At 41.2% G+C, this 25776-nt stretch overlaps 1 protein-coding gene across 1 annotated transcript in view; it reads left to right on the top strand.

Annotated features, from left to right (window-relative positions):
• RELL1 (RELT like 1) overlaps positions 1-25776 on the top strand; it is a 73356-nt gene that overhangs the window by 14749 nt on the left and 32831 nt on the right. Inside the window, exons 2-3 of the mRNA XM_077136584.1 lie at positions 15122-15343; positions 17223-17294. Coding sequence (XP_076992699.1) covers positions 15122-15343; positions 17223-17294 — 294 coding nt within the window. The remainder of the gene's footprint in view (positions 1-15121; positions 15344-17222; positions 17295-25776) is intronic.

Below are 25776 nucleotides of genomic sequence, written 5' to 3'. Positions count from 1 at the left end.
AATCTATTTAAAGATAAAAACTGTCGGTATGTGGCAAATGGGGGTCTGAGTCCACTAGACATTTTGCCCTACCAAAGAACATCTTAACAAAACCGCCTATCAAGTTACAGTGAAAGTAGATATGCAATTGATGACATGTCTTGAATGCCAGGAACCATTCTGGGGGGAATAGAAGCTCCTTTTACAGATTAAATTCAGCCAGTGTTTAAGGAGCTCTTGCTGTGTGCCAGGAACTCTGTGATACAGGGATTGGGATACCCTGTTCTCTTTGGGGAAAGATATGTTTGACCTAAATCTGGCTTTTTCTGTGAGTTCTGTGTTGTTTTCCCTGTGTCCTTTCCCTTAAGAGATACCCTTGTGTTTCCCAACTTGACCACAGCACATCTGGAGCTCTTCCCCACCCATTCTGGGTGACACTCTCCCAGGTCAGAGATAGCTGGGGAAGAGCTCAGCAGGTCTGAGTTTTGGTTCTTCTGCCTGTCTCATCTCTTTCCCTTTACCCAGTGATGTCATTTTAGGATGCTCATTAATTTATTTGCAGACTGAGAATATCATCGTCCTTCCTGGCTATTTCCGTGAGTTAGAGGTTTCAGATAAAATAATTAATGTGAAAGTGCTTTTGTATGGTGTGTCTCTACCTAATGTGTGTAATTGATGATTTTCTTCTTCCTTCTTCCTCCTTGCTCCTTCCCTCTCTCCCTCCTTTCTTCCTTTTCTCCCACCTTCCTTTCTTCCTCCCTCTCTTCCCAAAAGATTTTTAGATGCCATATAACTAACGTTGTTGGTACCAATTATGTTTGTGACAACTGCTGAATAGCTTCTAAGTAGATAATACATGTAAGTCAAAAATGAGCTCTTTTTCATTAGATAGAAAAAGGCCTTTCTTCTAACTCTTACTGTCATAATAGGGTTGTGAAAGGGGAAAATATAGGTATACTTCAGAGTGGCATTTTGGTTTTTTGCAGTTCAAATTAACATTGCTACCACTGATTTGAATTCATGTTCATTGAGATGATTCTTACATTAGCATAAGATGCATGCAGATTCTAATGTTTATTATATATATTTGAGTTATTTGGAGAGAAGCAGCGTTTTGGAGTTGAAGGTCTGAGGTCCTGCACTTTCAGCCCAGCTCTGTGAGTCGGTGATGGGTTAACCCACCTATTTTTTGTGGGGTGTATCGCTAGATAAACCCTAGGCTACCTCAGCTCTAACAAACACTGTTAAACAATGTGGCTAAGAGCTCTCGGGGTCATGGTGCCTGGGTTGGAGGCTGTGCTCACACGTCTTGGGCTTGTTATTGAACCCATGAAGCTACCTCACAGGGCGTTGGTGGAGATGAAACCAGATGCCACCTAGAGCAGTGCCTGGCATACTGCGAACACTTGAATAATGTTATAAATTTTTTTTAAATGTAGCAAATCCTTTATGACCGTCTTTTGAACAGAATCTGAAACTGATGTTAGATTTCTGAGGTTTTCTTGCTTTAAGGTCACTTTAAACAAACGGCTTCTTAGAAATTCCATTTCTTTCTTGAATGGTCATCGCTTATACTTTGAAAGTTACTGACGGGTCTGTGGTAAAAGTCTCTCTCCACTCCTGCACCCTTCCCAGGAGACAGACAAGCACTATCAGTACCTAAAGACTTTCAGAAATCCCCAAACTGACCACATTGGAAATAGCAAAAGAAAGAAAAGGGGGGTGAGGAGGAGGAAATGGCAGGGCAGAAGAAGAGGAAATAAAAGAGAGATTCAGCCTCAGGGGTCCACTGCTGAGCCCTGCCCTTGCTTACATCCTTTCCTGAGGACTCTGATGTGCCCTGTGGTTTAAGGTCCTCTGAGGGCTCCTCAGCTTTCTCTACTTTAGAGGCATGGTTGGTGGCCTCCTGGCCCTGTGATCCAATGCAGATAACTGGCCAGCTGACCTTGCTCAAGTCTGGGGGGAGGCTGGGTCAGCTGAGCCTTCTGTTGTATCCTGAATGCAAACCATTGTTTTCTGTACTCTGGGAAGATTCGGGAAGAACTCAGAAAATGAGGTCCTTGGCCGTGCTCGGAATCCTAGGGTTAATCCCCTCCTCCCTGAACAGTTGTGGGGACTGGAGCTGTGGTCAGTCTCTTGGTACCTTCTGGGGAACGTTGTTTGGTTGGGGAAATTGTGCCTTAAGAAGTAACATCAAAATGGTAAATCTCAGACAGCTGGCAAATGCTAGGGACTTCTTTTGACTCTGCAAAGATAGTTTTCTTCCCTTTATTTTGAATTGAAACCTGGGATGGTAAATCCTTGTAGTCTCATCATTTTATAAATATTTGTAAGTATCTTTGTCTTTATACTGACAACCCTTAGTTTCAGTCTTTGGTTCTGATAGTAGTGGGTGGGGTGGGGTGGTTGCGGTGGGGTTCACTTGTGATTTGGCTTCATCCCCCAGTCTCCTGCCTTTCAAGAATGAATATTTATTTATTTTTGCCCAGCCAAATTCAGTTTATCTTGTGAGGCCCAATAAAGTCCCTTTCCTTCAATGGCTGTCCAAATCATTTCCCTTCCTAACTCCTGTGGTACTTATGCAAGGAAACCCCATGTTTAGGATGCACTGTGCTCCAGACGTTCCTTTTTTGGGTAACTGGTTTAGAAGTTGAAAGGCATTTTCCCATTGAAAATGACAGTTAGAGTCCAACAAAACATATTCTTTAAAAAAAAAAAGATAAAATGGGGCTTCTGTTATAGTCCCCTCCATTTCATGAATTTATATTCCAGAAAAGTTGAGAGAATAGTAAAATAGACCTCTGTGTACTATGTGTACCTCTGTGTACACTGTGTACCTCTGTGTACCTATGTGTACTAACCACATAGATGTAAGATTTTGCCGTAATTGTTCGCTTGATCTATCACTTGCCTACCTACTACCTACCTACTCTTTTCTGCTGAACTATTTGAAAGCAAGTTGCAGACATTGTTGCATTTCACCCCTGAATATCTCTGTCTCCATTTCTCAGGATTAAAGATTTTCTTCTACATAACCATACCACCATTATCATAGCTAAGAAAATAAGCAATGTCTCTAATGCCGCCTAATTCCGGTTTCCTTAATTGTCCTCACAACATCCTTTATGGCTGTTTTGAAAATTTTATTATTTTTTTAAAACCTTTGAACCAGGCTCCAATCAAGGTTCCCTTTATTGCTTTTGGTTCTATTAGTTTCTTAGAAAAGCTGTTTGAGCCCAAGTGTAGCCAAGGGCAAAGAAGGAGGAGGAAGAAACTTTTTTGCTCTTAGGCAATATTTTTGACATACTTGGCATTCCCTCTCCCACTTTCAATGCCCTTCTCCAGTTCCCAGGGCTCTCTCTCCTGCTGCCCTGAGCCCAAGTTTGTGACACCCCAAGAGCTGCCCCTCCACCCCCTTCTATTCTTAAAGGCAGCTCTTCTCACACGGGCACTAGGAGAAGCCTCGGAGAGAGTAACATCTTGCAGTGGACCTCTTAGCCAAATGCATCTGTAAATCAGGGATTCATAGCCTGGCACTCCTGTCTTATGCATGTTTTTTTGCAGGGAAGGTACCCAGGCTTCTGTCTGTAGTCAAAAGTGTTCTTTGCTACCCAGTGCTTCTGTAGCACTGTACTATTAAGGTACTTTGATAAAATAAACGTAATTGAGAGACGGTGGTGGTAGAAATTATTGTGTCACGGTGGGTGGACTCTGGGCAGGCAGAGCCTGCCTGGGTGTCCCCTCCCCATCCAATCACAACGGTGGAATGGAGGAGAGAGGGACGGTAGCAGCTGTTTATCTGGGAATTGTTGGAAGTTAGTTGCTGCCTGAAGTTTCACTACAAAGCTTAGCCCTTATTTGTGTACTGACTTCTATTCTCTCATTTCCATGTAAACTCATTTGCTCCCCATAATTTTTACACTTCTTTCGCTTATCTGGGCATTTTGCTTATCTGGGCATATGGTGTGTCTCCATAGCTGATACTAAGAATGATCATAGAGGCTCTGACTTTGGTTGTCATTTGTAGCCAAATAGAAGTAATTTGGGGGGTGATTTTGTTTTGTAGAAGTTGCATTTCTTTCTCTGCTTTTATTACTTTAGAAAATATATTCAAACTATGCTTAAACAAGCTGCTTGATAAAGGAAGTTGTTTTGCACTAGTTAATAAATCCTAGATCTAACAAAGGAGGATTGAGAGTAATGACTGGTTAGTAGGATTGATTATGGTGGTTCTTGGTACTGAAGCCACGGTGTACCTGGATTTGCCTTCAGGCTCCTACCAGTTTTTAACTGTGTGACCTTGGGCAAGTGGCTTACCTTCCTCAAGCTTCTCTAAAGTCCTAGAGTTGGAGGCTCTAAAACCCTGGGGGGACCCATGGCCTAAAGACAAAGTATGTAATTCCCTCTGAGGGATCTAATCAAAATAACATTATTATTTATTGTAGCAAACTATGTGGAATAGAGATTGTAAATAGTCTCATATCCAGTCAGAACAGATTTTACTACCAAATGACTTTGTCACATTTGGCTCTGCTATGAAATGAGCTATTAAAAAAACTGTATTAAGAGCTTTTCGTATTTGGAGTTGTGAACTTGGGAGGGTGGGCTTGTGTTTTAATCTAGTAGCATGTACACAGTGGATTGGGGAATGGGACCAAAGAAGTCTGGAGAGTTGTGGAGTTTTTAGAACCATGAGGGACATCAGCTCCAGCTCATGATTTTTTAGATGAACAAACTGAGGGCCGAAAAGTTGAAGTGATACTCGTTCACTATCACAGAGGTAACCCATGCAAAGCTGGCTGAAAAAAGAACCTTTTAGAGAAATGCCAACTCTAGCAATCTTAGTCAATAATCTAGACAAAAGTAGCCTGTTCCCAGGTATTGTGATTTGAATGTTGGCCAAAAAGTAGGGACTTTTTTTGTGTGCTTTTTTTAAAAGGCATTATGTAACCACCAGTAATATGGGTTATTTGTTACCAGCCAAGTCCCTTTCCCATCACAGAATTGCTGGGAAACCCTAGCTTCTTCCCCTTTTTGATTAAGAGGGGAAGAATAGCTCTCAGAGCCATCAAAATACCCTTGACTTTGGTTGGAACAAAGCTGCTTAGAAGAGGTTTCAAGGGCCTCCTTATCTGGAATCAGGTACCATCCTCTTCCCCTTCATCTTAGCAACTCAAGCTATGCCTCTGGGTTTGAGGAATGCTTTTACCATGCCATTCTGTCTCCGCTTCCCTGACCATTGGAGCCACTTGGAAATATAAGTATAACTTGAAAATAGGCCAAAGCCGGGGTTAGAAATCACTGCTTTTGACTTTTTGAGTTGATATCGCCACTCTGCAAGTCATTGTAGAATTTTTTCTACGTTCCAACTGTCTTCAGTCTTCCCTCTCTCACGTCTGTTTTTGTGACTTTCTCAACAGGATCATGGCAAAGCAAACATACATAGTGGGGCTTCATGGTATAGTGAATTAACCCAGCCTGGGTGGGCCCATGGTTATTAAATGCTGGCTTGTGTTTAATGATTTTGGAAGGGAACCACACTTACCAGTAAAAGCTGAGAACTTCGCATTCCTGTGGCTCTTATTATTTATGGAGGATACTTAAAATAAGGCAGCAAGGCTGACGGAACCCCAGGTTGTGATCTGTGTAAGGGGAGCTCTGACTTGGGAGTTTGGAGGGAGGTCAGAAGTGGAGGACAAATTCTACTGGTCCTTCTGATAACCTGCTTTGGAATCTGGTGATGGGCAGTTTCTTTTAAAAACATACTCTGATTCTAGCTGTGCTAATTGGAACCCACGGTTGTGAAATTTGGGGTGCCTTTAATCCAGTACTAGGCTGTGAAGTATGAGAGCAGACCAGCATTTAGTATTTTAACAGAATAGTAGCTAAATGATGAAATAGTGTTGTAAGAAAAATGATTAAAATATAACTTAAACATGCATATGTATTTGGGTGTTTGCTTATGAGCCTTCCTTTCCATATGCGGACACCACGCTTAGAGAAGGTAAGAGGAAGCAGAATACAAGCATGCAGGATCCAGACTGCCTGGGTTTGAATCCAGGCACTGACATTTAGTATTTGAGTGGCTTTGGGAAAGTTATGTAACCTTTCTGTGCCTCAGTTTGGATAATATATGTAACTGTTCTAGTTTGCTAGCTGCTGGAATGCAATATACCAGAAACAGAATGGCTTTTAAAAAAGGGAATTTAATAAGTTGGTAGTTTACAGTTCTAAGGCCGAGAATATGTCCCAATTAAAGCAAGTCTATAGAAACGTCCACTCTAAGGCATCCAGGGAAAGATACCTTGGTTCAAGAAGGCTGATGAAGTTTAGGGTTTCTCTCTCAAGTGAGAAAGCACATTGCAAATACGGTCAGGGTTTCTCTCTTGGCTGGAAGGGCACATGGCAAACACAGCATCATCTGCTAGCTTTCTCTCCTGACTTCCTGTTTCATGAAACTCCCCGGGAGGCATTTTCCTTCTTCATCTCCGAAGGTCACTGGCCGGTGGACTCTACTTCATGGTACTACAGCGTTCTCTGTTCTCTCCGAATCTCCTTCATTCTCCAAAATGTTCTCTCTTTTATAGGACTCTAGAAACTAATCAAGACCCACCCAAATGGGTGGAGACACATTTCCCCCAATCCGGTTTAACAACCACTCTTAATTGGGTTATATCTCCAGGGAGATGATCTAATTACAGATTCAAACATACAGTATTGAATAGGGATTATTCTCCCTTTACGAAATGGGATTTAGAGTAAAACATGGCTTTTCTAGGGTCCTACATCCTTTCAAACCAGCACAGTAACTATTTCATAGATTTAATGCGTAGCTTTAGTGCTGGCTCATAAATAAATGCTCTGTAATTGTGGTGGGCATTAATGTTGTTAGTAGTAATAATAGTATAACAATAGTATAATAATAGTATAACAAACTCTAGTCTGAGTCAGACTTCTGTAATTTATGGAACCCTCCAATCCTGAACTGGTTCCTTCCTTACTCTGGCTGTTCTTTTGACCCTGACTGCTAGTTCCTTATTCTCCTGGGCTTCCCAGCCCACCATGACAGTCTGTGAGTGGGTTAACACAATTGGAGATTTGGGGTATGCATCGTGACTGGGCCCCGAATGCCATTGCATGATCCTTCCACAGTTCTTGCCTGTTCCTTTCAGTGTCTCTTCCTAAGCCATCCTAAACCATCCCCTCAAACTCCCTCTTCTTATTTCAAGAGAAAATAGGGGCTATCAGGCATCAGTTCCCTCATCTTCCCTATGCCCAGTGTAAACAATTCTAACTCATTGACACTACTCCTCTTGTCTTAGAGGGTCTCTTTTTCTCTTCTGGTGATCAGTCTGTCACTTCATATGGAAATCATCTTTCTCAAAGGTTGTCACTTCATGATTCCCTCGCATTCTCTCCCTTTTGCTCCTTCCCTTCTGATATTAAGTACTTTAGTTTCATCCACTCAGAAAAACAAACGTCTTCCCTTTACTCTACGAGCCAGCCTTACCCTCTCTGCTCAAACTGAGTCTCTGAAAAAAGTAACCTGAGCACAGCGTTGCTATTCCTAAACCTGCAAAATCTAGCCTCTGTCCTCCACTTCATTAAAAAGCACTCCCCATCTAGGGATTGAGAAAACCTTCTCAACCGAAAGGGGGAAGAGAGAAATGAGACAAAATAAAATGTCAGTGGCTGAGAGATTTCGAACAGAGTTGAGAGGTTATCCTGGAGGTTATTCTTATGTGTTATAAAGATAGCCCCTTTATAGTTTAAGGTGTATTAGAAGGCTAGAGGGAAGTGCCTGAAACTAGAGCTGTGTTCCAGTAGCCATGTTTCTTTAAGATGATTGTATAATGATACAGCTTTCGTAATATGACTGTGTGATTGTGAAAATCTTGTGTCTGATGCTCCTTTTATTTACAGTATGCACAGATGAGTAAAACATGGATTAAAAATAAATAAATAATAGAGGTCAAATGTTAAAATTAAAAAATATATATATTGGGTAGATGGAAATGCTAATAGTCAATGAGAGGGAGGGGTAAGGGGTATGGTATGTATGAGTTTTTTCTTTTTATTTCTTTTTTCTGTAGTGATGCAAATGTTCTAAAAAATGATCGTGGTGATGAATATACAACTGTGTGATGACATTGTGAGCCATTGATTGTATACCATGTATGGAATGTATGTATGTATGTTAAGAATGTATGTGCTTGTACATTGTTTTACGAATAATAATAAAAAAAGCTGCTCCCTCTAAAGCCACCAGAGACCTCTTGTGGGCTGTTTTCTAATGCTGTTTTAATTGCTGGCTCCACAGCACCTGCCCAGCTGACCACACATTCCTTCTCAAAACTTTTCCCTCTGTATCCTGTGGTAGAGCCCTGGCTTCTTTTCCTCCCTTCCTCTTGGAGCAGATCCAGTTGCTCGATGGATATTTCCATCTGGATGTCCCCTGCTTAAATCCATCTGTATGTGTTCAAAACTGAATGTATGATGTCTTCTCCCTGCCCAGCAGACTTGCTCTTTATTGGTAGTTCCCATCTCAATGACTGGTACCAGTGTCTGTTGTGTATTCAAGCCAAAACTTGGTTATCATTCTCAGCACGTCACTTGTCTTATATTAACTTTATATTAACTAGCAAAGCTTTGAGGCAAGATTTTACAAGTGGAGCCATAGCATACATCAAGTTTACAAAGGGATCTGTGATCCTCAAATGACTGAGAACTCTCTGGTCCACATATATTTTTTAATGCCTTTCTCCTTTGGTACTAAAGTAATGAATGTTAGTTATAGAAAATATGAAAATTACAAAAAAGTATGAAAATAAAAATTACCCATCATTCTACCACCCAGAAAGAATTACTTAATATTTTGATCTTTTCTTTATACATTTTATACCTTCATGCATTTTATTTTATTTTTTTACTAGTTGGATTATACTGTGTTCTAGTTTGCAAGCTGCTGGAATACAATATACCAGAAACAGAATGGCTTTTCAAAGGAGGAATTTATTAAGTTGCAAGTTTACAGTTCTAAGCTGTGAAAATGTCCCAATTAAAGCATGTCTGTAAAAATGTCTAATCTAAGGCATCAGGAAAAGATACCTTGGTTTAAGAAGACATTAAGGGTTTCTCTCTCCACTGGAAAGGCACATGGTGGATATGGTGACATCTGCTTGCTTTCTCTCCAGGTTTCCTGTTTTATGAAACTCCCCTGGAGGTGTTTTCCTTCGCATCTCCAAAGGTCTCTGACTGTGTGGGCTCTGTGTTTCTCATGGCTGTCATGGATCTTGTGGCTCTGAAGCTTTTTCCAAAATGTTTCCTCTTTTAAAGGATTCCAGTAAGCTAATCAAGACCCACCTGGAATGGGTGGCGTTGCTTCTCCCTCTAATCAAAGGTTAATACCCACAATTGGGTGTGTCACATCTCCTTGGAGATAATCTAAACAAATTTCCAACCTACAGTACTGAATAGAGATTAAAAGAAATAGCACCTCCACAAGATGCATCATTTCTATGGCTTTTCTAGGCACATAATCCTTTCAAACAGGCACATTCTGCCCTCTGGACTCAAAAAAAGACGTGTTTTTCCCATATACAAAATACATTCACTCCAGTACAATATCACAAAACCATAAACCATTTCAGTAACAATACAAACACAGTACAAGGTTAAAACTAGTACAAAATCTCATCAAAGTCAGCCACAGGTATGGTCTGTCCTAAGGCAAAATTCTCTGGCTCTGGACCTGTAAAACTAAAAAAAAGTTATTTGCTGCCAACATACAAAGGAGTGACAGTCATAGAATACATATTCCCATTTCCATAGGAAGGAAGAAACACAGGCTTTTGTCTCAGCAGACCCAAGCAGTTTCAAAAACCTCCAGGGCAAACTCCATTAGATTTTAAAGTCTGAGAGTCCTTTATCTTCAGAGCTTTAGAAAGTGGCAGTCCCACCCTTTCCAAGGGCCTATGCAGCAGCCCACATCTCTGCAAACACAACCTTGGGGGTCACTGGGGAGACCACCTTTTTCTCGGCTCCACCCTCTCCAAGCATCAGGGCTGCACCCAGGCTCTCTGCCATCTCTGGGTCACATGCTCAGCCCCTCATGTGGTGGCAGCCAGTTTCTCCCCAATCCCCAAGAAATGTATTCCACCCTCTCCAAGGCCTGAGGCTGCGCGAGTCTTCCACTGCACAGAGGTGGAAGGCCCATCCTCTGCCTTTGGGGCAAACTCACCCTGTCCAAGTGCTTGGGTGGGCCCGTTCTCCTGGCTTGTAGTTTCTTGACTTCAAACTTTAGCTTCCATAGTTTTGCCCCTGAAGTTATATTTTTCCTTTCAAACTGGCACATACTGAATATAAGATTTTGAGTCAAAATTTTAAATTCAGCATTGGGTTATAAGTATCTTCCCATTTCTTCATGAACAGTTTTAAATGCTGTGTATTATTCTATCAAATGGTATACAATAATTACTTAGAAATTTTCTCATTATCCCATATGTGGGTTGTTGCCATTTATTCACTTTAATAAATAATGTTAAAATAACTTTTCTATTTATTTGGACTCAAAATAAATAATTTGTTCATAATCCAGAGATGATTCAGCTGATGGTGAAGGAGAAAGATGAACTCAGTGTCTCTAAGAAATTTGTTAGTTTAAATTGAAGGGAAGCTAAACCTACTGAAGTTGACAAATGTTTTATGTATTGCTTGTGAATAGTTATTTGTCATTGAAAAGTCATTCTCATCATATTGTTAAAGTAAGTCACTGTGGATTTTTCAGTCAACCTTTTGCTCTTAGCTGCTCCCTATAGTCTATGATAGGGCTGTCAATAGAATTTTCTGTACTCAAAATATACTTTATCTGACCTGTCCATCTAGCCTGGGGACAATTAGCCATATGTGCCTATTGAGCACATGGAATGTGGCTAGTGCATGTGAGGACTTGAATTTTTTATTTTATTTAATTTTAATTAACTTAAATTTAAATAGCTGCATGTGCTAGTGGCTACCACCCTGGACAGTATAGGGCTATAATAATGATAATATCTGAACACTTTCATACTGCTTACCTTTTCCCAGATGCTCTTCTGAATACTTTATATTAAGTTGTCTTATCCTCACAATGACTCCATTGGGTAGTCTTCCAGTTACTATTGCTGTGTAACAACTTTATTCCAAAACTTAGTGGCTTAAAACAACAGTCCTTTATTTTTGCTTGGGAAGCTGCAGTTTGAGACAGCTCATCTTTCTTCCATGCAGTGTCACCTGGGGTTACAGGATCTGCTGCCAAGACAGCTTACTTATGTGGTTGGCAAATTGATGCTATCAGTGTCTCTGCAGGGCAGCTTGGGCTTCCTCACAATATGGTGGCTGGATTCCAAGAGCGAGTGCCCCAAGAGATAGGAAGCTGCCGTTTTCTTAAAGCCTGGGGCCTGGAAACTGATAAAGCAAAACTTCCAACATACTCTATTGGTCAGGCAAGGCACAGAACCTGTATTTAAGGGAAGGAGATACAGACTTCCCTTCTCAATTAGAGCAGTATCAAACATCCCCTGTAATTATCACAGGTAGGTACTATCAACTTGATTCCATTTTATAGATGAGGAAACAGCACAGAGCAATTAAATAACTTTTCCAAGATGATATGCCTAGTAAATGGCTAAGCTTTTATATATACCCAGGCATTCTGAGATTTTTAACTTCTGCTATATTGCTGTAATTCTCTGTAATTCCTGTTTCTATAATTTAGATTAATTTCTTCTTTAGCTTTTCTGTGATAGACTATTGATAAGATTAATTAAATTATATATGTTGGAAAAAACAAAACTGTAAATATATAGAATTTGCAAAACTTTGTTAGATGCCAGATTAATGGTGAAGATGTATGCTCAATAACCTGATTTAGGCAAGCAGTTTTGTTCCACTTTTGAGCCCTTCTAACTTCACCTCTGTTTCCTGCTATCCCCAAAGGAAATTTGTTACTGCCTCCAGATTGAAACAGGTGATGATTCTGAGTAAAACTTCCTCATTTGTAGCATGCTGCCTGCTTCATTCCTTCCTGAGCTTGGGATGTTTGTTATTAAAAGGAATTAAATAGAACTTGTTATATAAAAAACAAATCCGTACTCTGTAAGGAGAGACTTTATTCAAATGGATTCTTGTAAATAAGAACAATTTTTTTAAAGGCACTGTTGTAATAGAGAGAGGGAACTATTGCAATAGTGAAAATACTCTGATAAGTTCTGCCAGTGTCTCGATAGGCAAAAAGGGTTTTTCTTTTATAGAGAGGGGTAAAAAACCTGGTATGGGGAAGTGGGAAGAAAGGGTGGTATGATCAGATAATAGATCACAGAATGTATACTGAAGCAGCCTGTTTTCTGGGAGGCGTCTTCGAAATTCAGGGGCCTGGAGAGAAACTTAACCGGTTTGGTTAACAAGCATTTTGTTTGATTAGTGGAGACAGTAGTTTACCTAATCATTTATGAGGTAAAGAATAAGTATTTTAGAGTCCTTAGCTGGGCTGCCATAAGTAAACTAAGAAGGGCATCCATTGAGTCTTATCTAAGTCATATGGAGAAGGGTCATTCTTTGCGGTAAGGCCTTTTCTGGAACACACAGGCATGGGAGTATTGTGAAACCGTAAAAGGAGTTAAATAAATGTTTTTACTGAAGGCATGACTTGAGGTTAAACCCTAAGTCAGATGATCTATCTGCATATATTTAGGTACATGCATATATTATGTATGTTAATCCTTCTGAGAGAAGTTAGGAAGAAAGTTATAGGTTATCCCAAATTCTGGAACTTGCATGATAAAATAATGAATATAATATTTTTAAAACTTAAGAAGCTAGCTATTTTCTATCATGTTTAAAGATAATGGATATTTCCGCATGAGAGGGAGGTATCTCTTTTCTTCTGTTGTCTTTGGTATGCAGATTTAGCTTCTGTTTGATACTGTTTGCTGCAGTGATGAAATTGTGGTCATTTCACACCTGATATTTGTCCCCATGTAATTATTACAACACAAATTTTTTTCTCACCAGCATGCTCTTTTTTTTTTTTTTTGCATGGGCAGGCACTGGGAAACAAACCCACCAGCATGTTTTTGAGAAAGCATATCTTGAAATATTTCTAGCTTTCCAATTTTTACGTTTCTTAAGCAGTATGTATGACTCTCCTTGAAACTTATTTTATCACTTCAAACTCTGAACATTCCATATGATGTGACTTCATTTCAATCAAACCTCATCCTATCTGATCCTTCTTTTATTAGATAATTTTCTCCTTACTTGATGTCCATGACATTGTGCTTTGTTGACTTTTTCCACAGTCTGCTCTTTCTTTGTTATCTGTATTGAGACAGCATGTTAGAACTGTGTGCTCCAGGCTCACAGTTCCTCACTCTCTCTATAGAAGTGACACAGCTCCCGCTGTACAGACCCCTACAGAACTTTGTGGCACCACAGCAGGCCCCCATATCCTCTGGTATATGTTAAAGTGATAACTTGACAGGTCTTAAAGCAAATTTCACCTCTTCTCTGAAAGATGCCCCTTCCCAAGTTCCCTATTCTTGAAGTCACCTAATAGGTCCCAGGCAATTTTCTCTCCCTGCAATTTTCTCTTCTAGTGTCCCATGCATTCCTTCCAGACATTCCTCACAATTTCTCATGATCTGTTCAGATCAATACCTGTACTGACTTGTTTCATGGTGACTGCCAGTGCCACCCACGTCATCGCTCTCTATGCCCAGCTTCTAGCGTGATGCCTGGCCCATAATGGGCATGTGGTAAATGTTTCAATCAGTGAACTATGCAGCAAATGCACATCCTATTGTATTTTCTGTTTGCACCCCTGGACCCAAATCTCAAGGCCATCTCTGATCTGTCCCTCTTCTCCATACTCTAGATCTGCCAGTTTACTAAAACCTTCTTTAATATAAACCCTGCAAGGAAAAGTTTCATTGTGCGTTTTGTTCACCAATATAAGTGCTTAAAACTGTGCCTAGCATGTTATAGGGACTTTTAATAAATATTTGTTGAATAAATGAATTTGTTCTCTAAAATGTCTCAAATGATACTTCCTTCTCCTTGCTCAATGCTGCCATCCTGGCACTAGCCCTGTTAGAACTGGAATGTGTGTCTGTACAGGAGGTGAGGGGAGCAGGACAGGAGGAGGAGTCGGGAGGGGAAGATAGGAGGGAGAAAGGAGCAAGCGAGGGAAAGTGATTCCTGCATAAAGGCAACCCCTGATTTGCTCTTGTACTGTAGTATCTGCCCCATGAGGATAGGGTTGCTAGGGAAGAGATTCCCTTCTTACGGAAGCCACCTTCTAGGTTTGCGATGTTGGCACAGGTTCTATACGTTACTGGGTACCTGCTGATGGAATTGTATCAGGGCCACACTTATTGTGGCTGTGTCCACACAATGGGTGGAAACACAGTTAAGTGGTTCTTCCTGGCATTTATTCCCCCAGATCATGATGGATTCCAAGAAAGCTATAATAATAATAACAACAGCAAAATGTAACACTTACTGATATTTACTATGTGGCAAAAGTGGTCCTAAATTTTTACTTACTTTCAGTTTCTTTCATCTTCATAACAACCCTATGATAGTATGGATAGGTACAATTATTATGCACACCTCACAAGAAATAGCTACAAATTGTCCAGTGTCCCAGTGTCCTGGTGGAGCTAGAAATCAAACCCATGGCTCTTCAGTCTGAGCTCTTAACCACTAGGCACTCTTTTCTAATAACACCTAATGTTTGGATTGGCTCTATGCTAGGCACTCCATCAAAACCCTACATGTTCATCCCACACTGAGTACATACTTTATAGATGGGAAGGCACTTTACGGATGAAGAAAGTGGAGGCTAACTTGGAGAGGTTTAAAACAAAGATGACCCAGGTTGGGACCCTGGTGACAAGCAGCCGGTGGCAGGATGTGAATTCAGACTGTTTTATCTCAAGCCTGGGCTCTCACCCTCTGTGCCATGTGCTGCTGGACCAGCCAGTCTGTATGGCCATTGAATAGGGAGCAGGTTCTGATTTAACATGAAAACTTACCGAGGGTGATTGGATTTTTCTTGTCCCCAGTAGAACTCTAACACAGCCATTTGTGTTCGTTTCTGTAGACAACAGTGGCAGTCACACGTTGCACTCCAGAACAGAGACCACGCAATCGCCCAGCAGCGCTGGGAATGGGCACCCAGAATATATCGCGTACGCGCTTGTCCCTGTGTTCTTTATCATGGGTCTCTTCGGCATCCTCATCTGCCACCTGCTTAAGAAGAAAGGGTATCGTTGTACAACAGAAGCTGAACAAGAAGTCCAAGAAGAAAAAGTTGAAAAGATAGGTAAATAATCTGGATTCTTTTCATAGGAGGCTGGGTGGGGAGGAGCTTTAATAAGAAACCAGTCATATGTATCTTCCATCCTCATGGAGTGAAATGATGCATTTTAACAACAGGTGGTATGGTGTAGTGTGAGCGTAGACTTTGTAGTTTTCACACCTAGAATTTGAAACCTTGTTTAGTTAATTAAATACCAACAAGGTAATTGCCATGTGGCATTGGGCAAGTTAAATATGCCCTGAACCTCTGCTTTCTTATGCATAATTTAATTAGAAGTTTACTTGTAATTTAATTTAAATGAGGACAGTCATCTTTACCTTGTAGAGTTATTGGGAAATTTAGGAAGAAGATACATTTGTTGTTTGACACGTGGATTCTCAGTAAATATTAATCCTTTCTGATATTACTGAATAAGATTCTAATAAGAATGATGGGAAAAATAAATAGGTATCACCATTTTTGTGCTACTTACTATTGCTTGGGGAGTTTTATCTTAAATCTGTGTGAATGGAAATTTATGCTCATACAGTAAATGGTTACTAATAGCGCAGTAAAAGAATCTCAAGAGCTGAAGCCTTAGTATTAATTTCAGGGTGTTTTGCCCTTTCCTCTTTTTTTCTTTTTTTTTTTTTTACATGGGCAGGCACCAGGAATCAAACCCGGGTCCTCTGGCATGGCAGGCAAGCATTCTTGCCTGCTGAGCCACCATTGCCCGCCCTTGCCCTTTCCTCTTAACATGGAAAAGCCTGAGAGATGCAATCTGGTTTTCGCCACACATGCTTTTTCCACTCCTCCCTTAGGGAGGTCTCCTGCATCAGGCCTTGCAGGGCAGTAGCTAGGTCTCCATGCTGCTCTCTGCTTATCAAAGTCAGTTTGTGCAGAGAAGTGACATATGGAGTAGGTCACCCTTCAAGCAGGCCTGGCATGTGGGGTGGGGGTTGGTTCCCCATTCCTTGCCAGCTTCCTGGACTGTTGGTTTTTCCCACCCCCACTGACCTTTGAGGCAGAGAAAGAACATGGGTTGCACGATGAGTCATGTGTAAGCTTATGAGCAAACCAAAGCTGAGTTTGTCAACAGCAAGTGGAGCCTCCCCCTCTCCTCCCTCATAGTTGGTTGGCTTAACAGTCAGTTCCTATATTGTCCAACTAAAAGTGCATTTTAATATAGGACAAAGACTGACCATTGGATGGACAAGATACTTTTCCAAATAAATGGATAGGATGTTGTCCACCTTGATTTGTTCTATGTAACCAGCGTGTTTCAAACTTCCCTCTTCCTTCTTGTTTTATTAAAATAAATTATACAGATTGGTTTCAGAGTGGGGTTTGAAATTTTTCAAAGGTCAACCACATATACGCCCTCAAAATAAATTGAGTTTGCAGACAAATAAGCATGACAAAAAGTTAGGGAAATTTTGGAGTACATCTAAAAGGCAAGGAGAGTCTTATAAACATGGATGAATAATAAATTTGAAAAAGAAATGAATACTCATTTGTATAGATAGTCTGCAATTAAAATAAAAGCCAAGGAAATTGTTTTAAAATTTGGCTTTCTTCTCATTTTACCCTAGCATTTAAGGAAATGATGAGAGAGAGATGACAGTAGTAAGGACCGGTCAAAGGGCATGAAATTTTGTCTTGGAAAGTGAAGGGGTGTTCGGAATAGTGGACTTGTTGAGAAGAGATTGATAGAGGACTTTGATACTTTTTAATGCTTCTTATGCCAAGGAAATCACTACATGTTGTTTATTAGCTAACTGACCCCCTAAGCTTTCTGAGACTATTCAATGAGTTCTTGGGCTCTGAAGTGGAATGTCTAATTGACTTTTTGCAAGTGACCATTTATAACCTGTTTGTTCTTCCCTTCCTTTTTGACTTTCAGAATTGAATGACAGTATAAATGAAAACAGTGACACAGTTGGGCAGATTGTCCACTACATCATGAAAAATGAAGGTATGAATGTTTTCATGTTCCAGAACAGCTAGATATTAATGTTTTATTAAAAACCTACTTTGAAGAGTCAGGATTTGTATGGGCTCTCCCTCTGTCCTTTTTCTGAAGTTATTGGCAGTGCTTTATCCAACCATAAAGCGTTTCATGTAATGAGTTATCTAAGTTAGTTGTCTGAGTATTGCAGAGCTAGTCTTGGTGCTGGCAGCTTGTGTCTAAAAATGGCCTCACTGCTTACTGGTTGTGTGTGATTTGGGGAAGTCTTGTTACCCTACTAAACCTCAGCTCCTTCCTCTGTGAAATAAGGGTAATAATATTGACATCATAGCACCGTTATGACATGATGCATATAAAGTGCTTTTGTATAGTAAACTCTCAAATATTAAATCCTTTAAAAAGGTCATCCCTTATGAATTTAAGTGCTTTTTCCCCCCTCTAAAATGTACTGTAAACTCCCATCTTCTTAAGTATAGATACTTCTTGATTGGATAAGTTAAGATCAGTGTTCTGAACACTAGTTATAGCTCCATAGGATAACATCCCTCCAGCAACTGTTCAGGTACAAGTTACTTCTTGCCCACATACTCAATAATTGCAGATTCCATACTTTTTCTCACAACAATTAAAAAAAAAAGCAACAACTTTTTTTTTCCCCAGGCTTTGTCTCTGCTCTAATCTGAACTGACTCATACCATATGCACTGATGCAGCTGAGCTATTTGCCCCAAAGTTGAAATACCTCTGTACCAATCAGTGCATGCTTACTCTTCTGCTCCTAGCCCTCCCTAGGGCAGCTCCCTCCTCCCATAGTCTCCCAGTTCAGCAAGAGCTCAAGCAGGCCTAGGCTATTAGTTAGCCGGTGTGTTAGACTATTTAACTTCTATTCAACTGTTTTTAGTTTACAGAAACAGCAGTTTCATATGGCTCATAATTTTCATGTTTTTTTATAGTGCGTGCTTTTATAGAAGCTTCAGCCACTACAAAAAGGTTGCAGAATAAGCCATGGAAGTCTCCTTCCCTAGATCTGGGCCTTTCACATGTGAAACTGCTTCCTCTGGCTTAGGGGAGCTTAGAGGCCTTTGACGTAATTCCAGAAGCTTCATTTGTGTAATCTCATGCTAATCTTAAAACATCCCTATTTTTTGTAATATAGTTTGTATTATCACACCTATTTTGCAGATGAGTACAGGCTCCCAGTGATTAAATTTACACGGGTGGTTAGCCACCCATTTCTGTGTGGTTCCGGATGCAGTGACCCTTCAGCCATACAGCATTACCTCTTCTCTACTGTTTTACAGCTTTCAACTTGCTATGATCTATAAAACCAGATAACCAAACTTATTAGAATAGTGTTTAAAATAAGAACAAAGAAGACCCGAACATCTGGATCGCGATCTCTGTCTTCCAGAGACTTCCTCAGGGAACCATATTCAGTGATACTGTCCTAGAGTACTCAGTGATATGTTTCTTTTATATAAAAAGTGCTTCTTAAGTTACACAATCAATACACAGATACGCTCTTGGTGAGAAGCTTCAGCCACTACGAAAAGGTTGCAGAATAAGCCATGGAAGGCTCCTTCCCTAGATCTGGGCCTTTCACATGTGAAACTGCTTCCTCTGGCTTGGGGGAGCTTAGAGGCCTTTGGGGCCTGGGTATCTGAGAGCTAGAACAGGTGCTAAATTAGAAACTGCTGGATGGGGCCGGTCCCTGAACAGTTGGAGCAATTGTAGTAAGTCAACAGGGGAAACTTTGCCAAGAGCTGAAGTATCTTATGTGTAGACTTCATAGAACCTGTTGAGTATTTGCCATGTGTCAGGCCTGTTCTAAGGGCTTTCCAGGGAGGATGGACTCTCTGAGTTGGATACTTTATTCCTCTTTTACAGTTGAGAAATTGAAGCCCAGAGTGCTTAACTCATTTGCTCAAAGTTGCACAGCTGGCAAGTGACAGAGCTGGGATGTGAATTCAGGTGTTCTAATTTCAGTGTACTCTTAACCCCTGGTATGCTGCCTCTTCCCAGGTAGCATGAAAGAGGGATGCTACACTTATTCCTTTCAAGGAGGTAAAATGTACTGCTGGGGTAGTCTTCAGAGCTCCTTCAACATTAGTCTATTAAATGTTCACAACTGCCTTGTGAGGTAAGCCCCATTATCATACCCATTTTACACATGAGAGAACAGGTCCGTGGGTTAAGAAACTTGTGCAGGGTCATAGACAGCATATGGTAGGATGGTGCCAACAGTGGGTCTCTTCTCTTAATTAGTTCCGAGAAGACACAGTTGGGGCCCTGCTTTTGCTTTTGTGCAGGTTAGTGTTAACAGTCTTCTGTGATCGCACATCTGCCTCTGAGCTTTTTTTTCTCTTTTCCTTTTTAATATTGTTATTGAGAAATCTTCACACACATACATTCCATACAATGGTGTGCAATCAGTGGCTCACAATATCATCACATGGTTGTATATTCATCACCGTGATCATTTTTAGAACAGTTACATCACTCAAGCAAAAGAAATAAAAAGAAAAAAGAAAAAACTCATACATCCCATACCCCTTCCCCGTGCCTCTCACTGACCACTAGTGTTTCAATCTACCCAATTTATTTTATTCCTTATCCCCACTGTGATGGTTAGGTTCTGGCCAAGTGGTTATGCCCAGTTGTCTTCTACTTAAAAGAGGCACTGACCTGACCACTGGTGTGAGGATATTTCCTCGCTGGTTGATAAGCCAGAAGGGTAGTGTATTAAATCATCAGTCAGTTGATTGCGTCTGTGGCTGATTAAATATGCGATCAACTCAAGGCATGTCTCCCACCAAGGAGAATCCAACTAATTGAAGGCTTTTAAGGAAGAAGAGAGGTTTTTCACTGCTTCTTCAGCCAGCGAGCTTCTCCTGTGAATTAGTCCAGACTCTTCATTGGAGCCGCCAGCTTCATAGCCTGCCCTGTGGATTTTGGACTCTTCCATTCCCGTGGTTGTGCGAGACACCTTTATTAATCCCATATTTACAGATCTCTCCTGTTGGCTCTGTTTCTCTAGAGAACCCTGGTTAACACAGCTTGGTATTGGGAGTGGTTCTTGAGAAACAGAATCTTAAAAATGGATTTTTACAATTGCTTTTTTACTCTGGCTATACTCAGAGACAGTAATGACTTTGTTTCCAGTAATCAAGATGGCACTGACAGTCCATGGGGTGAGCTGGCAAAAGAGATACTCAAAATATCACCATTAAATTCTGCTGATTGTATGCTTATATGAGGCAAGGTTTTGGGTGAGAATGTTTTTGGCATCTTTATGAAATTTTGTGGGTCTAAAAGAGATTTAATGATGTTGGTTGGTTGTTGTTAGAGACACTGGATACAGTGATGAGGGAATGGGATGAGCTGAAGGCTTCAAATTTGCACCTTAAGTGCCGTATGAATGATGTAAACATTTTCATGAGTGCCCTGAAAGAAAATCTTATTTCCTGTGGTTGTTGCCTTGAGATCTCTGAAAATCAGACACAAAGTCTCATTGTGTGAGTAGCAGATTTATAACAAACTAAAATCCCAGCCTTGTAGGGTGTCTACTGTTAAAGTAAGGGCTTTGAATGGAAAAGAATGAGATCCTGAAAGATGGGATGGTGATGTATGGCTGGATAAAGATGGCGATGGGGAGATGGGATCCCTGGAATCTGCTGAGCCTTTGCTAGATAGACCTGTAATGGACTGCTCTGAGGAAAGAGCTTCCCCACCTCCAGCCTACCTTGTGGAAGTAGTTTCCTGGCCTCCAGTCTCCCCAGGGGAGTCTGCCATCCAACCTCCACCTAATGAGATTAACCCTTCACTGCCTGCTAACCCTGTAAACTACCTCCTTTGGGGAAACAACCCTCATTCCTCTGTCTGGAGCTGGTAATCCTGTTTCACCAGCTGAAACTGCAACAATTTCACAGCATTTAGTTTGAAAGATTCTTCTATTTCTTTTCGTAACCCGCCTTCTTTTCTTCAAGACCTATAACTAGGTTAAAGTCCCAACAGGTCCCTAAAGGTGAGGAACAAAGTGTGACCCATGAGAAGCTATGCTATACTCCAAAAGAATTGCATGAATTTTCCAATCTGTATAGGCAGAGTTCAGGGGAATATGAGTGGGAATGGATATTAATGGTGTGGAATAATGGTGGAAGGAATATAAAGTTGGATCAAGCTGAATTTATTGATATGGGCCTACTAAGCAGAGATTCTGCATTCAGTATTGTAGCTTGAGGGGTTAGAAAGGGCATTAACTGTTTGGATGGTTGGCTAAGACATGAATCAAAAGGTGGCCGACATAACCTGAGGTCAAAATGCCAGAACTGCCCTGGTATAATGTATATGAGGGGATTCAGAGGCTTAGAGAGATTGGAATGCTAGAGTGGATTTTTCATGGAAGACTGCTTACACACCCAGGAGTGTACAGATAACACATTTTCCACCAGAACCTTGAGAAATGAATTCGTGAGACTATCTCCATCATCCCTGAAGAGCTCTGTAGTTACCCTTCTCTGTAGGTCAGTTCTTACTGTGGGATCTGCTGTCACTGAACTGGAATCCTTAAACACATTGGAGATGATTGGATCCTGAGCTGGCAGAAGCCATGTGATGACAGTTAATCACTATAAACATGGTGGGCGTGGTCACCATAGTGGCAGCAGATTTAAAGCAGCAGTAAAATATCTGACTTGCAGAGACTTGTAGTGTTGGCTAGTAGATCATGGGGTACCTAGAAGTAAAATAGATGGTCAGTCTACTAAATTCTTGTTTGAGCTGTATAAGCAGAAGAACTCTAGGCCAAGTTAACAAAAGTCTAACTTGAATTACAAAAATAGAGAGTCACATCCCTTAATCAATTCCCAAATTTGAGACAGTTTGCAGACCCAGAGTCCCTGAAATGAGGGGAAGGCTGGATAGCCTTGAGGAAGGACCCTTTTATACTACCTAAAATTTACACTGTTACCCTTCCTCCCGGTCTTGCCCTAGGAGACCTATGGCCTTTTACCAGGGTTGACTGTGCACTCGAGAAAAAGGAAGTGATCAGATAGTTCAGGGATTATTGGACACAGGCTCAGAAGTGACATTAATTCCAGGAGACCCAAAACATCACTCTGGTTCACTATTCAGAATGGGGGCTTTTGAAGGTCAAGTAATCAATGGCGTTTTAGCTCAGGTATGTTTCCCCCTGGGTCCGTTCAGTCTCTGGATCCATTCTGTGGTCATTTCCCAGTTCCAGAATGCATAATTGGAATTGACATACTCGGCAACTGCAGAATCCCTACATTAGTTCTCTTATTCATGGAGTGAGGACTATTATGGTAGGAAAGGCCAAATATAAGCCAGTAGAACTGTCCCTACCTAGCAAAATAGTGAATCAGAAGCAATACTATATTCTTGGAGGGATTGCAGAGATTATTGCCACTCTTAAGGATTTGAAGGATGCAGGGGTGGTGATTCCCACCACATCCCCATTCAGTTCTCCTATTTGGCCTGTGCAGAAGGCAGATGGGTCTTGGAGGATGACAGTGGATTATCCTAAACTTAACCAGGTGGTGACGCCAATTGCAGCTGCTGTCCCAAATGTGGTATCATTGCTTGACTAAATCAACACATCCCTTGGTATCTGGTATGCAACTATTGATCTGACAAATGCTATTTTCTCAATATCTGTTACTAAGGACCACCAGAAACAGTTTGCATTCAATTAGCAATGCCAGAAGTATACTTTCACTGTCCTACCTCAGGGGTATATCGACTCTCTAGCCCTATGTCACAATCTTGTCCACAGGGAACTTGATTGTTTCTCCTACCAGACATCATACCGATCCATTATGTTGATGATACCCTGGCTAATTGGACCTAGTGTGCAAAAAGTAGCAACTAGTGTAGACTTACTGGTAAGGCATTTGCGTGTCAGAGGATGGGAGATAAATCCAACAAAAATAAAGTGGGTTTCACCTTAATGAAATTTCTAGGAGTCCAGTGGTGTGGGAATGTCAAGGTATCCCTTCTAAGGTGAAGGATAAGTTGTTGCATCTGGCTCCTCCTGACACCAAAAACAGAGGCACAATGCCTAGTTGGCCTCTTTGGATTTTAGAAACAACATATTCCTCATTTGGGTGTGCTACTCTGGCTAGTTTACTTGAGTGACCAGAAAAGCTGCTAGTTTTGAGTGGGGACTGGAACAAAGAGAAGGCTGTGTGACAGGTCCAGGCTGCTGTACAAGCTGCTGTGTCACTTGGACCATATGATCCAGCAGATCCAATGGTGCTGAAAGTGTCAGTGACAAATAGGGATGCTTTCTGCAGCCTTTGGCAAATCTCTATAGGAGAATCAAAACACAGACCCTTAGGATTTTGGAGCAAAGCCTTACCATCTGCTGCAGATAACTATTCTCCTTTTGAGAAACAACTTTTAGCATGCTAGTGGGCCTTAGTCGAGACTGAATGCTTAACCATGGGCCACCAAGTTACCATGAGACCTGAGTTGCCTATCATGAACTGGGTGTTGTCTGACCCACCAAGCCATAAAGTTGGGCATGTGCAGCAGCACTCCATCATAAAATGGAAATGTTATATTGGAGATAGGGCTTGAGCAGGTCCTAAAGGCAAAAGTAAGTTACATGAGAAAGTGGCCCAAATACCCATGGCCCCCATTCCTGCCACATAACCTTCTCTTTCTCAGACCAGAGCTACAGCCTCTTGGGGAATTCCTTACAGTCAGTTGACTGAGGAAGAAAAAACTCAGGCTTGGTTTACAGATGATTCTGTACAGTATGCAGGGATCACCTGGAAGTGCAAGCTGCAGCGCTACTACCCCATTCTGGGATGTCCTTTAAACGACAGTGGTGAGGGGAAATCCTCCCAGTGGGTAGAACTTTGAGCAGCGCACCTGGTTGTTCATTTTGTTTGGAAGGAGAACTGGCCAGAGGTGCATTTGTATGCTGACTCATGGGCTGTTGCTAATGGTTTGGCTTGAAAGTCAGGGATTTGAAAGGAGAATGATTAGAAAATTGGTGACAAAAGGGTCTGGAGGAGAGGTATGTGGATAGACCTTTCTGAGTGGTCAAAGCACATGAAGATATTTATATCCCATGTGAATGCTCACCAGAGGGTGACTTCAGCAGAGGAAGGTTTTAATAATCAAGTGGATAAGATGACCTGTCCTGTGGATACAAATTATCCTCCTTCCTCAGTCACTCCTGCCATTGCCCAGTGGGCTCCTGAACAAAGTGGACATCATGGTAGGAATGGAGATTATGCATGCATTCAGCAACATGGACTTCCCCTCACCAAGGCTGGCCTGACTGCAGCCACTGTTGAATGCCGAAATTGCCAGCAGCAGAGACCCACACTCAGTCCCTGATATGACATCATTCCCCGAGGTGATCAGCCTGCTACCTGGTGGCAGGTTGATTACATTGGACCACTTCCGTCATGGACAGGGCAGCAATTTGTTCTAACTAGAATAGACACACACTCTGGCTATGGGTGCATTCCCTGCATGTAGTGCTTCCACAGAGACTACCATACGTGGACCACATATGTGGATTTCCAGAATGCCTTATCCGCTGTCATGGTATTCTGCTCAGTATTGCTTCTGATCAAGAAATCCACTTCACAACAAATGAAGTGTGGGAATGGGCACATGCTCATGGAAGTCTCTGGTCTTACCATGTTCCTCATCATCCAGAGGCAGCTGGGTTGATAGAACGGTGGAATGACCTTTCCAGGATCCAATTAGGGTGCCAACTAGGTGGCAATAACTTACATGGCTGGGGAAATGTTCTCTAGGAGGCTGTGTATGCTCTGAATCAGTGTTCACTCTATATACTGTTTCTCCAGTTGTTTACAGTTCCCAGTTGTTTGGAATTAGTGTTAATTTAACATTCTCATTTTTTAAAGTTGTAAACTCATCATAGCATAACTTTTCTTAAAAAAAAAACCAAAGAAATAAAATTAAGCACAATCCTTCCACTTCATTTACCCGTTCATTTAGGCTTTCTTTGCCTATAGCCACATATTTTAAGTATTTACAGTCATGATCTATGAATGCTTTCCTGCTTTACTTTTTTAATTGGGCAAGTGGGCTAATATTTGCTGTGAACTCATGGTTACATTATTATTTGAATACCTCATGCCTTGAGTGTTGCAAATCAGTTTTAATTTAGATAAATATCTCTTGGAGGATGGACTTACAGCTGACCTGCACACTGATTTTTTTCCTCCTAACCCCCAGATTTGGAATCACCACAGTGCTATCTTTTAATTTATTTTTCTACATATTGCTGAATTGAGTAGTTTTTGGGTGGCCACTGGAGTGTTTTTGCATTCTATGAGAGTTTGGAAAATGTCTGAGATTCCATAGCTCAGCTGCTAGAGCCTTAAACCACGTGTGTGATAGTAAAAATTGAGAGTCCTGCAAAAAACATCCCAGATTATTCATGCTGAGCAGATGGATCCCTCTGTGACATTCTTCCCTTG

The sequence above is a fragment of the Tamandua tetradactyla genome, chromosome 19, assembly GCF_023851605.1.
Source record: "Tamandua tetradactyla isolate mTamTet1 chromosome 19, mTamTet1.pri, whole genome shotgun sequence".
Taxonomy (NCBI): Eukaryota; Metazoa; Chordata; class Mammalia; order Pilosa; family Myrmecophagidae; genus Tamandua; species Tamandua tetradactyla.
The sequence above is the reverse complement of the archived record's forward strand: the minus strand, read 5'-3'. Positions and strand labels throughout refer to the sequence as shown.